We start from the raw sequence: 13621 nt of genomic DNA, 5'->3' as shown, positions 1-13621 counted from the left end.
GGTGCAGAGTGCAGGCTGTAGATGTCGAGGATGACATGGTGAGTGGAAACTAATTTTTTTTTCAAATTATCATTTATTTAAGTCGACAAAGTAAGAGCTGGCAAACAGAAGGTGGTTATTTCTCTGCATGGCTTGTTCATTTATAATAAGGAGATCAAAAGGCATAGCATATGATTTTAACTGTTTCGTTAACTTTAAAGTGCAGTCATTTATTTGTCAACTTCTGCTGGACATTTTTCTCTTTTTTCTTTTCTTGCCATTGGTATGTTGTTTTCCATTTAAATCATGTTTTAATGATATTTTGTATTGTTTGAACTGGGACCACTTGAAAAACAACCTGTCAAAGTTTAATGGGGCTGCCCAGTAGTTTAAACAATTACCAGAATAAAAATGAAATTCATAAGTCGGGATGGATAAGGCATAGAAATTCATCCTGCTGTTTTTGCCTGTAGGTGAAGTGTTACTTCCTGGACTTTGGAGACACGGACGTCCTGACAGTGAGCAGCCTGCGTCTGTTAGCTCCCTGCTTCAGCACAAAGCCTGTACAGGTCCTCAAGGTAAGACGACATAATTTCCTTCTTGTAGGGTTATAAAAATGGTTAACAAAAGCATTGGTACAGAGAATCTTTTGTCCATAAGCAAAAATTTGGATATGTAGTACTTGCTCCCTTAAGCGGGCACCACACTGAAGCTGCGTCACATTGGCTCTCTTGCTGTGTCTTAAAGTTGATTTATTTTACCTTTGAATTTATGATGGGAATGTCATGTGAACATACAAATATGATGAAAATGACAGCAAAACACACATCCGTTTCCTTATCGATGAAATTGGTAGAGTGCTCTGACAAATCAATTCGCTTCTTTAAAACTGTTGTTATTATTTCTCTTATTGTAGGTCCAACTAGCCGGCTTACAGGACTTCTCTACAGACCCAGAAGTACTGTCTAAGCTCTTCGACCTCGTGGCTGGGAAAAACTGTTTTGCTGAGATCGAGGAAAGGTAAGGAATGGCTTGGAAAGCACTGTAATTTGCAGAAAAAACTTGAGATTATCAGTAGTAAAAGAAATGATTTTCCATTTTGCAAGCTTTGAGGGCTTTTTAAGTTACATACATGGTGAACAAAAAGAAATTAAGTTATGCAACAGTGAACTAAAACGTACATTTGCTCCTAGAAGACCTATTGATGTTTTTGTTAGTTGATGTGATTCTAAAAGAGGTGTGAATCAGTGATTTTTTTGGCTTTCCTCCAGGGGTCCAGTTCCTGTAGTGACGTTTTACGACACGGGTACTGAAGAGGACATCAATGTGAACGAGTTGTGTCTGAGTGTGGTGGACGCTCGCGACCTGGCACCAACCATACCAGGGGTAAGTATAACTTGTGTTGTTCTGCTTGGTTTGGACATTTATTACTTCATCTTGAGAGAGTATTTGTTTTGGCTCATCTGTGTTTCACTCCAAAAGAAGCATCTACAATAACGTAAATGCATTTAAGATTGTGGGATTTAATTTTTCGGTAGTGGAAAAGGACTGTTCACAGTGGTTTTAAGTTCGCGGTAGCACTATGCACTGTAGTCTCTTACTGCGATGGTAAAATGTTCACAGTGGTTTTAAGTTTGCGGTGAATTGGCAACATGAAAACCGGGAACATAAAACCACTGCAAAAATTTCTGCATTTACAGTAGTATTTACTATGAGAAGTTAGGTTCAGTCTTGCATATGTAGAGGAATCTAGGGGTTTTCTTTATTGCAATGTCTGTTTTGTGCTTTTTAGATTTCCCATTTAGGAACTTGTAAAGAGGGAAAAGCCTTGTTCTTGGGAAGATTTGCCATTGCTTTTTTCTTCCCCAGATCGGAGAGAAGCTGGAAGAATGCGTCCAGTTTGTGGGAAAAAAATCTTTATTTTGGATTTCCCATGCAGGAATACATAAAAAGGTGAAGCCTGGTATTTGTGATTATTTAATATAGAGAATGTTAAACCAGCACTGCATGTTCCTCACCAGGTTGGAGAGAAGCTAGAAGGCTGCGTCCAGTTCGTAGACAGTTCTGGTCTGATCTACTTCACATCTCCCGGCCCTGGACTGGACAAACTGGAACAGCTGATGGCCAGCGCTGACCAGCAGACTAGCGTGACGGACACGGGAGTGACCACAGCTGAACTGGGGAAAATATACTACTCATGCTTTAGCCAGGTAATGATAGCGAGTTGGAGAGGAAAAGAAACAGAAAGGAGGGAAGAAAGAGGGTTTGGAAAGGAAGGGGGTTCATTGTGAGATAGAGAGGTGGGAAGGAGTGAATGTTAGATTGACCAGCAGACGAGTGTTACTGACACGGGAGTGACCAGTCCATAACTGGGGAAAATATACTACAGCTCATGTTTCAGTCAGGTAAGGACATTATAGAGAGAAAGAGAGAAAGGAAAAGACAAGAAGGGGGATGAAAGAGGGGAATTAAGTGTGTAAGAGGAGGGAGAAGTGGGAATGAATGAATGAGAGAGTTACCAGCAGACAAGTTTGACGGACACGGGAGTGACCAGTCCTGAAAATCTACTACTCGTGCTTCAGTCAGGTATGGAAAGAAATAGGGGTAAGAGTTGGAAGGATTGAGGAAGAGAGAGATGGAGGGAAGGATTGAGTGAGTGAGATAGTGAGGGAGAGAGGAAGGGAATGACAGATTGACCAGCAAACAAGTGTGACTGACACAGGAGTGACCAGTCCTGAACTGGGGAAAATCTACTACTCATGTTTCAGTTAGGTAAGGATAGAGAGAAGGGTAAGAGGTGGAAGGATTGAGCAAGAGAGAGAGGAAGGGATCGATTGAGTAAGGGAGAGACGAAGGGAACGAGAGATTGACCAGCAGACTGGTGTGACCGATATGAGAGTGACCAGTCCTGAACTGAGGAAAATCTACTACTCATGTTTCAGTCAGGTGTAGAGAGTGGAGGATTGAGTGAATGGTAGAGCAAGAAAGTTTGTATGGAGAGGGAGGGAGGGAGAATTACCAAGTGAATGAGTAAGGTTGTGAGCAAGTTGATATGTGAATAAATGAATGAGGATTTGAATGAATCATCTAATGATTTGAAGTTTTGAATGAGAGGTTTGAATGAGGGTTGTCTGAGTTTGAGTGAGTGTTTGGAACAATGGCTTGCAAAAAGTTCAAGCAAGTCAAAATTTCCTTTTCTGTTTCTGCAGGACCAGTGCTGGTACAGGGCAAAGATCATCGCTCTGCTGGAAGACGACAAGGTGACAGTTCGCTACATCGACCTCGGGTACTCTGAAACAGTGGAGAAGAGCTCACTACGCAGTCTTCAGTCCAACCCTCAGCTGGCATGTCTTCCACCACAAGCCCTCAGGTTTGTGTTGAGGGAGAGAAGGGCTGTATCTAGGACCCAATAATGATATTGATAATATTGATTTGTTTGAAATCTTTTTGAAATCTTTATTAATTATTGCACATCGCAGACTTGAAACATCAAGTCTGAATTATGATGGCATTTACATACGGATACACACGTTACTGGAGAATTGCTCAAAACCGTAGAACGTTGTGTGGTTAAAAATGAATTTTGAACCTTAAATTTGTTTATACATGAAAGCTCAAATCGGCTTGCAGACCGCTTTTCGTTGAGGTCATGAGAGAAGAGGCAAGGGTGAGACAAAGTATGTAACAGAGATGCAGTTTACATCACAAGTCCTAATGAGTCTTATAAGTGTATAAATCTATATTCACAAAGTTTTACATACATGGTACAGAATGCAAAATAGTGAGATCTGCTACATAATTTGAGTCTGTTTCTTTTGGTTGTTTCTGTTACTTAAAACAGTCGCTTTAAGTAAGCCAGAGTTGGGCTGTACGTATGTCTGATGGTAGACTGTAATATAATGCTAATAATGATACTAGTATATCTAAGACAACTACCCTGACCACATGGTTATGTTGTTTTTGTAGGTGCCGTTTGGCCGGGCTGCCACCGGAGGGTGGAGAGTGGACCCAAGTGGGAACCAGTTTCCTGTCCTGCCTGTGTAAGGAAGGGGAGGAAGATATCATCTGTACAATCCAACCTGTGCAAGAAACAGCTGAAGACGGTGGGTGCTGAAAAATAAGGCTTCCTTAGATTTTTCTGAGTAAAGATTGATTTTGATGAGTGTAGCCTATATTTTATTGTTTTTCCTTTTTGAATTCAGTTACAAAACTTTGGTTATGTAAGAAGGTCTCCACAAATATGTATATACTCACCAAACAACTTTCTTGTTTGACCAATGGATTTTCGTGTTAGAAAATGTTCTACTGTTATTTATCCTGGAAAATTTGATTATCATTACATGGTAACAAATATCAGAAATTACTTGATCTTAATGTATGTTGATTGATTAATGAAAATCTTATTGCATAATGATTGGTTTCCTTTGTTGCTTTACAGCAATTTCAATTTTTTTCAATGTGAGAAAGTTGGATTTAACTCCTGAAATGACTTTCTTGGAAAATGTTTTATGTTTTTGAAAATTTCATAATGAAAATTCTTAAAATTTTGAATTAGCAGCATTTAGAAACATACCACTATTACTTCTGGTTGTTGATAAATGAAATAGTTCTTAAAGTGTAACTGAAATGAAATCGTCTGTAGCATTTTCTACCAATAATGTAAAAATTTGATCTTTTCTGAAAAAGTCAATGCAAGTTTCAAATCAATTGTCCGTCCGGAAGTCCCTCAAACAGCGACATAAAAATGTGTACTTTGAGCTCTTTGCTGGAACTAATTAGGAACATGCCGTGACGTCATTTTAGTTAGTCCCTACTAGCTGGTATGGTTGACTAGGGGAATAATATACATTTGATAGACCCGTATCTTATAAAGGAAACATAATTCATTGACGAAACTCGGTACGACTAAAGAACACATACTTCACTTCACTTGAAGAGAATTTCGTTCGTATTCACGCCACTGAAATATATCTTAGAAGCACTTGAAGTTGATGCACGTACCAAGCGTGCGTAACGCAAGCGGGGAGAAAGTTCATTATTGTAGCGTGTGGAATAAGCGGGGACAAACAGTCATCGCTTCTTCTATACACAAATGATAGCATTAGCTTACATTATCCTCAGTAAGGAGGCCATGCTGTACATTAATTTGAAGATGTTTTCTAGCGGAAGCGCAGAAATTTGTGCCTCTTTGCGGTCTCAGCTTGTGTCTGCTAGCGAAACCGGGACTAAAGCTTCGGTCGCGTACAAATATACAACAGCTGAGCAACTACTACTAACTACGTACAGTTCGCCAGGATTTAAAATGAGAAGCAACCTCATTGCCACAAGAAATGCGATTCAAAATACATTCCCACTCAAAGTATGTGTTTGTTTACAAACCTGTAAGCTTTTATCGGATAGATAGTACGTCGTAGACTGACTATTTCTAGTCGTGAGCACGGCCGATAGCTAGCTAAACGCCTCCAGATTGTGACGAGTCCGTGAAACATTTTGAGAGTGACTGTTCTTTCTGTCTCATATTTGTCTGCACAACAGACAGATTTTGTAAGCTCCCAGTGATTCGAGGAAAACACACAGACTGGTGTTTCCGTGATAGAAAATTCGAAAAGTGTGGTTAAATAATAGCGCATGGCACGGGGCCGCCATTTTTTGTGAGGAATTTTTCTTTGTTGTTGACGACGAAAAATCCAAGATTCACTCGTAACTAGGTTTTACGGAGACCATATCAGTACTACATATAAATGCTACAATATTCATGACAAAATCTAGCGACAAAAGTGCCAAGTTTGTAGCTACACGAGCAAAAAAAAACGAGTTATCGATGACATAGTAACGAGTACGTACATGCTTGTGGTCCCGCAACCTCGATATATTTTCCTTTGTTTACATGCTCAGGTTACGCTAGAAGTTTTTATACAAAACCAAACTATTTTAACTCATCTATCAACAACATGTCCACCGCTAAGACACTAAACAACACACAGATTTCGTAAGCTCCTAGTGATTCGAGGAAAAACATACAGACTGGTGTTTCCGTGAAAGAAAATTCGAAAAGTCTCTGAGGTTTTTAGCGCACGGCCGCCATCTTTTTTGGGGCCATTTTTCTTAGAGTTGTTGTTGTCGACGACGAAAAATCCCAGATTCGCTCGTAACTTGGTTTTACGGAGACCAAAAACTACAATACTCATGACAAAATCTAGTGACTATTTTTCCAACGTATTTTGAATACGGTCAGCAAATTTTCGTGCTTGAAAATCTTGGGACAGCGTCGGCATCATTGTTGTTACGAGTTCGGTATAAGCGGTTCACTTTGTTATGAAATCTATCCGGACGCCGACAAAGATGTAAAATCCAAGAATCATTTGTGCTGTTTTGTGTCGGAGTCAAAACGTACAAGTACTTCACAATAATGGCAACACAGTTATGACCAGAACAAGCGAAATACAAGGTAAATTTACAGGGTGAATTACTACTAGTATGTGACAGATAAACGTCCTGCAGCTGTGATAAACAGTGGCGAATTCACCCTTCTCCGCGCGCGTTCCGTGACTGGGAGTCGGCAGACCAGCGGTGTCAATAGTTGGAACTTTTCCTGCGATAATCCTTCTGGTCCTCCCACAGCTCTCCCCAATATAATCTCAAGGTTCATGTTGAAGTACGAGGGCTCGAAGTGTGCGGCGCTCGAAGTGTGCGGAGCCGTAGATGTCGCGGAAGGAACCATGTCTCTGAACAAACTTGATACATAATTTTGTACACTGTTTTCTAGCTCGCTGAGACTCTCAATTTGTCAGCCGCAGTTCTGTCATTTTTAACTTTGGGGAATCTGTGCATAGATATCCCCTCGGTAGACTGACTATTCTTACAGCTAACGCCATGTGGGCCTCCTGCGACACAATAACGTCCACTGGACTTTGTACTAACACGACCGGTAGTACAAGACGCCATTACAGCGGACAGGGGTAGAGCTACTACAAGAACGCGACTCTCTAAAATGACGTCATGCATATCATTTGAATTCGCCCTTGGATGCCCCAAATCGCACTTTTTAAAGACGTTTTAACATAACTTTCCGACCAAATTATCACATGAAAAATATCTCAATCTAATAGCGAGGAAATGATCCTCTAGATCGTTAAAAAAGTTTGCAAAAATTAAAAAACCGATCCTATTTCTCCTAGTCTTTAAACTAAAGTTCTTTAACAACTATGCATCTATACTATTTTCCACGCAGGTGTCCTGGTTGTTGAGATGGTACTGAGTAGCGGCGACCAGGTGTACCAGGTGAACTACAAAGAACCTCGCACTTACAGGTGTACTATTTCCCATCTCAGGTGTGCTGATTGTTGAGATGGTGCTGAGCAGTGGTGACCAGGTGTACCAGGTGAACTACAAAGAACCTCGCACTTACAGGTGTGCTATTTCCCACCGCAGGTGTGCTGATTGTTGACATGGTGCTGAGTAGCGGCGACCAGGTGTACCAGGTGAACACGTACCTTCAGGAGCAGCCCCACCTCTTCTCACCTGTCCTGCCAGGTGTGAAGTCCGACAAACTCAACAACAACCTGAGCAAGAGCCGGGCGGGATCCACCCACAGTTCTGTAGCGAGTGCTTCGCAGAGCGGTCACCCGTCCCGTAGTGTCAGCCCCTGTTCATCGGTTAGCTCCGGCTCTGTGTTTGTGTCACCCTGTACCAGTCCTGTTACCATCTGTACCTCTCCGAAGCCAGGTGTAGAGTCTACTCAGAACTCGGCTGTTTGTTCAGATTCTCCTGCTATGGGGGACTCTTCGCTTGCTGACAAGATTAGCCAGGTAGGTTGCTAAAAATATGTCGATGAAGGTTAGACATCCAGGTAGTAAGATACGCCAAAAGGCAGTTACTCAAGCAGCTGGATATGATTTAGGAAACCTGTTCTCCAACTAAGTCTGTTGTGCATGTCAATTTACAGCTAGGATATGTAAATATTCTCTCCAACAAGATTTCTCCATTGTTTCTGACGAAAGACACCAGATGGTTGTCTGAAACGTTTGACCATTTTCCAAATCATATCCAGTGGCTTAATTAACTGCTTTTTGTGGTAGGTTGCTTTAGGGTTTCTCTCCATCACTTCTGGCCTCACAAATTTATTATCACAGTTCCTGAATATTTTGAAAACAAATTAGGTCAAGAAAGGTGCTTGGGGAAAATGATCTGACGATATTCATTCAAAGAAAGCATTTTTACCTTGGTAAAGACTTATCTTTCTGCCAAAAAAACAGGTTAGTTGCAATAGATTCTCTCTCCACGGAGGTTTTTTTTTATATAGATAGGCAATGATAACTGTTCCTCTGTATTTACAGCTTAGCGTTGCCTGTATATAAGTATCAATTTATTTCTCCTTTGGTACTGCCGTTCATAGTTTGGATTAAATAACAGTTACACATTGGTTTAATAAAAAGTGACTGGTATAAAAATATACAAAAAAAACAAGATTAGACTTAAAAGAAGAATGTTAACTTATTTTGTTTGTTTAAAGGAACAGGTGGACTGATTTGAACTGATAGAAAATCTTTATGTTCCCTTGCAGCTTAACATTGTAGAAAACCTGCCACCCTCGGAAGATGGTCATCCTAGCAATCAGTCCTCTCCGCGAGTACCAACCCTCAACCTACCAGGCAAAGGCCGGATGTTGAACGTATTTATCGAGGACGTCATCGGACCAGACCACTTCGTACTGCGTCCTTTCGATAGCATGGAGCTTGTCGACAAGCTGGAAACAGACATGGACGATTTTTACGAAAGCAACGTCTTTCCCGCCGAAGAATTTGTCCCAAAGGCTGGGGCGTTGTACGCAGCATTTGTTGATGACACAGACACATGGCAGAGGGTTTGTGTGAAAGACATCGCTCAGAATGGCGACGTTTCTGTCTGGGGACTTGATAAGGGAGGCTATCACGTTGTGTCTCTGTCGAACTTGCGTCCGCTTGACGGTCAGTTTTGTGTGATGCCTGCTCAAGCGATGATGGGACAGCTGGGAGGGGTGGTGCCCGCGAAAACCGACAAGTGGTCGACGTCAGCGGAAGAACTTTTCCGCGAGCTTGTGCAGAAGAAAGCGTTTGTGGGGCTGCTTCTGTCGTCCCCTCGCTGTGCGGGAAGGAAGGGACACTTCCGACAGGTTTCCCTGAACCTGAGACTCATAGACACCTCCAACCCTGACAGGGACGTCCTCATAGAAGACATTCTAGTCAGCAAGGGTCACGCCAGAATCCCATCGTCGGAGTGACGGGTAGCCATAGCAACCCAAGAACAAACATTCTACAGAATGGACTCTTTTTCTATGCCTAAAAGAAGGTATCCAACTGTATTAGTTATGAAGTGTATAGTTTTTGTGTAAGTACTGCTTTCTTTCTGAAGTGCCTTTGTGAAAGTGACCAAGTTCAGTGGAGACCAAGTAACAACCATCAAGAAGATGCTTAGATTGGAGCCCTATGACAAGAATTGCCTGTAATTTTAGTCCACATATTGCTATACATTGTATCTGTATAACTTATACAGATACAATGTATAGCAATACTATAAGCTCTTTCACAGAAGTCAGGACGCATGTGCGGTGACAGAAATTCTAGGTAAAGCCCACAAAAAGTTAATGTATGTTTCTTGTCTTGACAATTGTTATCATTTGCATAACATTTGCATAACGGACGGGTTTTGTTTTCTTTTTCGATGCCTTTGACATATTTCCTAAAATTCCTGTCTCTGCACATGCGTTCTGACCTCTGTGAAAGAGATTATTTGACAGTTCGTTCAAGTACATAGCTCATAAGCCATGGTGATTTCGGTTAGTTCATTTATCCATGCAATTACAAGACCATCACAATTCTAGTTGGATGCATTGTATATGTAGACATAAAACATCATTTTCCATTGAAAGAGGTAAAATTGGTAAAGCATTTGACAGTTTCAAAAACAATAGGTGCTCAGGACAACTATGAGGTCAAAGAGGAAACATTTATTTGTCTGCGCATGTTTATTTGGAACTGAGAAATAGCTAATGAATCATACCTCTTTTCAATGGAAACTGATATTTTGTGTCAGAAATAATCACTGACAAGTCGTGTACATGTTTTAAAAACGTCCAGAATTCCAGTGGAAACTTCCGTTAATTTGATATGTTGCATGTTATTAACACCTCTTATTTTTTTATCACCATGTCTGTTACAGATTTTTAGACAGGCAACAAGTTTGTCGAAAATAAGATCACCTGTTGGTATGTGACAAACTCAATAAAGAGAGAAAGAAAGAAGGGGATGATTTTGTTGTGTCTTGCAAGAACTTTCTTACAATAAAAAGATAACATTACACGAAGGTTAATGGGTCAGGTTGAAGTAAGGATGTTATTTTCACCATGCTTGTATGTGTGTGTGTGTGTGTGTGTGTACTCTCCAAGCAGAGGTTAGGCTCCGGCTGTGTTTTTTTTACGTTTTTTTAGTCGTTTTTATCGGGCTTTCAATTTTTTCATTTTTCTTGAAGTACGACGCAGCAAGCTATAAAAAAAAGAATAGAAAGCCCGATAAAAACGACTAAAGAAAAAACAGTCGGAGCCTAACCTCTGCTTGGAGAGTAGTGTGTGTGGTGGTCGCAGGTTCTGACAATGAGTTGGACCACGTAGGACTGATACGCCGCAGGTTCGGCGCCAAGTAGTGCAATGGGCACATGTGCTAGGCTTAAACCGGCGGTAGTAACACGTTATGTGGCGATATATGGTTTGACCCATACCTAGTAGTGTATCAGGTTTGTGACCTTTGACTCTTTGGTAAGCTGGTTAATTCGCCATTTTGGTTGTCATCGTCGTCATTTTGGATCGTTTCTACTCTGAACTAGGCGAAAGGCACAGAGATTGCTAAGCACTGTAAATCTACAGGTGAGACATTTGATTGCCGTTTACGCTTCCTGGTTGTTGCTTGCTTAGCGGTAGAATAGAATTAGAAGTATGATTGGGATCGTTAATGGGGAGGGGCGATGTGGCTAAAAAAGTTATGCGCGGAATTCTGGACTGTATTGGAGCTGATGATAAACCCTATCACAAAATCAGAAGGCACGTGCGGCGACAGGAACTGAAGTCAAAGGTCAAGGCCCCGAAAAAGACAACATAACCTGTCTGAGCATTGCTATGCAAATCGGAACAATACTAGTAGTCGAGATAAGGACTTTTCTTTTTTTTTACCTTTGATATATTACATGTACCTAGAATTCCTGTCGCCGCACATGTATGCGTTCAGAGAAGGGCACAGAGAGTCTGCTATCTCCTTACGGGGAGCAAGGAGATTTTTTTAACCTCCTTGGGGGGAGTTACCCATGTTCCGTTACAAATGTCCTTGCCAGTGATACACGTAGTCCTACATTGGAAAATGGAGAACACCATGTGATACCATGAGAGCTCAAATTAAACACGGACCAAGGAGGTTAAAAAACACAGAATTTATTTCGTATGTAATTCTGCACCCTTTTGGTGGCTTAGCCTCTACACTTCCCAATTAATCTTTCTCCGATATTTTTCAGTTAGAAATGGATGAGTTAACACATGAGTCTCTTCAAGAACAAGCTGCGAACGATACGAGAACAAAAGAGGAGACGGGAGACATGGGATGGCAGCACGTACAAGAGAAGGAGGAATGCCACAAAACGCATAATAAGTACCAGGAAACTTATGGCGTAACCCTGGCAACTACTTATCAGGCAAACGAGATGCTAATCAAAGAGGAGGAGACAGAAGACATAGGATGGCAACAGGACAGACAAGAACAGAATGTGCTTTTCCAGAAAATGCACAGTGAGGACAAGAAAACATGCGGCATAAACCCCCCCAACCAGTTCTTCTGCAAACAAAACAATCATTAAAGAAGAGAAGACAGAGAACATAGGACGACAACAGGATGGACTAGACGGCATGCTTTTCCAAGGAAAGTACAGTGAGGACCAGGAAACGCACAGTGGCACTAGTTATTCTGTAAACAAGACCAACAATATTGAGGAGCAGACAGCAGACAAAGGATGGCAGCAGGACTTGGAAAAGCACACTTCAAACGATCAAACGTTAAACTGTACTGGGTCTGACGAAGAAGTCTTGCTACAGACAGGTGTACAGAGCCATACTCTACAGGAGGGCAGCCATGTGGCAAAACATACCTACATTTGTTGGAAGTGCGGTTACAGAGCAGAGCAAAGGGATCACATTTTTAAACATATGAGAACACATACTGATGAACCCTTCAAATGTGACCAGTGCGACTATTCTGCTGCACTGAAATCCCACTTAGATGAACACATCATCGTAAAACACACCTTTGAGAAGCCCTACATGTGTGGAGAGTGTGGGTACAGGGTGGCTCTTAAGTATCAACTATCCCAGCACATGAAAACACACGCAGGTGAGAAACCCTACAAATGTGACCAGTGTGACTATGCTGGTGCACGGAAAGATAAATTAGACAAACACGTCATGGTAAAATACACTGCTGAGAAACCCTACATGTGTGGAGAGTGCGGGTACAGGACGGCTGTAAAATGTCAACTGTCCCGGCACATGAGAACCCACACAGGTGAGAAACCCTACAAATGTGACCAGTGTGACTATTCTGCTATACAGAAAGGTCATTTAGACAATCATGTCGTAAGAAAACACACCAGTGAGAAACCCTACATGTGTGGGGAGTGTGGATTCAGGACAGCTGTAAGATATCAACTGTCTCAGCACATGAGAACCCACACAGGCAAGAAACCCTACAAATGTGACCAGTGCGACTATTCTGCTGTGCAAAAAGGTCATTTAGACGAGCACTTCTTAAGAAAACACACCAATGAAAAGCCCTTCGTTTGTGTTGAATGCGGATACAGAACAGCATTAAGTTCTTCCTTATCCCTACATAAGAGAACACACACAGGTGAGAAACCGTACAAATGTAGCCAGTGTGACTATTCTGCCACACAGAAATGCAATTTAGACCAACATGTTCTTGCAAAACATACAGATGAGCATGAAAAACATTATGCCTGTGAGGACTGTGGATACAGGGCTGCTAATAGATGGAACTTAGCCCAACACAAGAAAAAGCACACCGGCGAGAAACCTTACAAATGTGACCAGTGTGACTATTCTACTGTGAGAAAAGATCAGTTAAACCAGCATAGTATCAAACACACTGGTGAGAAACCCTACATGTGTTGGGAGTGTGGGTACAGGACGACTCATCCCTCTAACTTATCCAAACATATGAGAACACACACAGGGGAGAAACCTTATAAATGTGACCAGTGCGACTATTCTGCAGCACAGAAGTGTCATCTAGATCTGCACGTCATCACTAAACACACTGGTGAGAAACCCTACATGTGCGGGGAGTGCGGATACAAAACGGCTGATACGACTAGCCTAACCATACATAAAAGAACACATACTGGTGAGAAACCCTACAAATGTGACCAGTGTGGTTATACTGCTGCTCAAAAAGGCAGTGTCGACCGACATGTTATGATGAAACATACCGGTGAGAAACCCTACGCGTGTGGGGAGTGTGGATACAGGACGGCTGTTAAGTCCCACCTATCCCGACATACGAATAAACATAGAACTAAACCTAGTAGTGCTAGTACTGTATGTGTGACATGA

The 13621-nt window shown here is 41.7% G+C and overlaps 3 protein-coding genes across 3 annotated transcripts; all 3 read left to right on the top strand.

Moving 5' to 3' along the window:
- Positions 1-6: 6 nt before the first annotated feature.
- LOC118404334 (tudor domain-containing protein 7A-like) lies at positions 7-2270 on the top strand. Its single transcript, XM_035803403.1, has 5 exons — positions 7-38; positions 453-557; positions 896-999; positions 1251-1365; positions 2001-2270. Exons 1-5 carry the CDS (start codon positions 36-38, stop codon positions 2268-2270), a joined length of 597 nt encoding a protein of 198 aa, XP_035659296.1. The 5' UTR covers positions 7-35.
- A 601-nt stretch (positions 2271-2871) lies between these two features.
- Positions 2872-10264, top strand: LOC118404333 (tudor domain-containing protein 7B-like). The gene is made up of 5 exons (XM_035803402.1): positions 2872-2925; positions 3189-3349; positions 3946-4082; positions 7411-7787; positions 8543-10264. Exons 1-5 carry the CDS (start codon positions 2872-2874, stop codon positions 9236-9238), a joined length of 1425 nt encoding a protein of 474 aa, XP_035659295.1. The 3' UTR covers positions 9239-10264.
- Positions 10265-10769: 505 nt separating this feature from the next.
- On the top strand, positions 10770-13621 carry LOC118404332 (zinc finger protein OZF-like). The gene is made up of 2 exons (XM_035803401.1): positions 10770-10876; positions 11515-13621. Exon 2 carries the CDS (start codon positions 11903-11905, stop codon positions 13619-13621), a length of 1719 nt encoding a protein of 572 aa, XP_035659294.1. The 5' UTR covers positions 10770-10876; positions 11515-11902.

Source organism: Branchiostoma floridae, chromosome 17 (assembly GCF_000003815.2).
Source record: "Branchiostoma floridae strain S238N-H82 chromosome 17, Bfl_VNyyK, whole genome shotgun sequence".
NCBI lineage: Eukaryota > Metazoa > Chordata > Leptocardii > Amphioxiformes > Branchiostomatidae > Branchiostoma > Branchiostoma floridae.
Note: the sequence above shows the minus strand (reverse complement) of the source record. Positions and strands in the feature narration are given on the sequence as shown.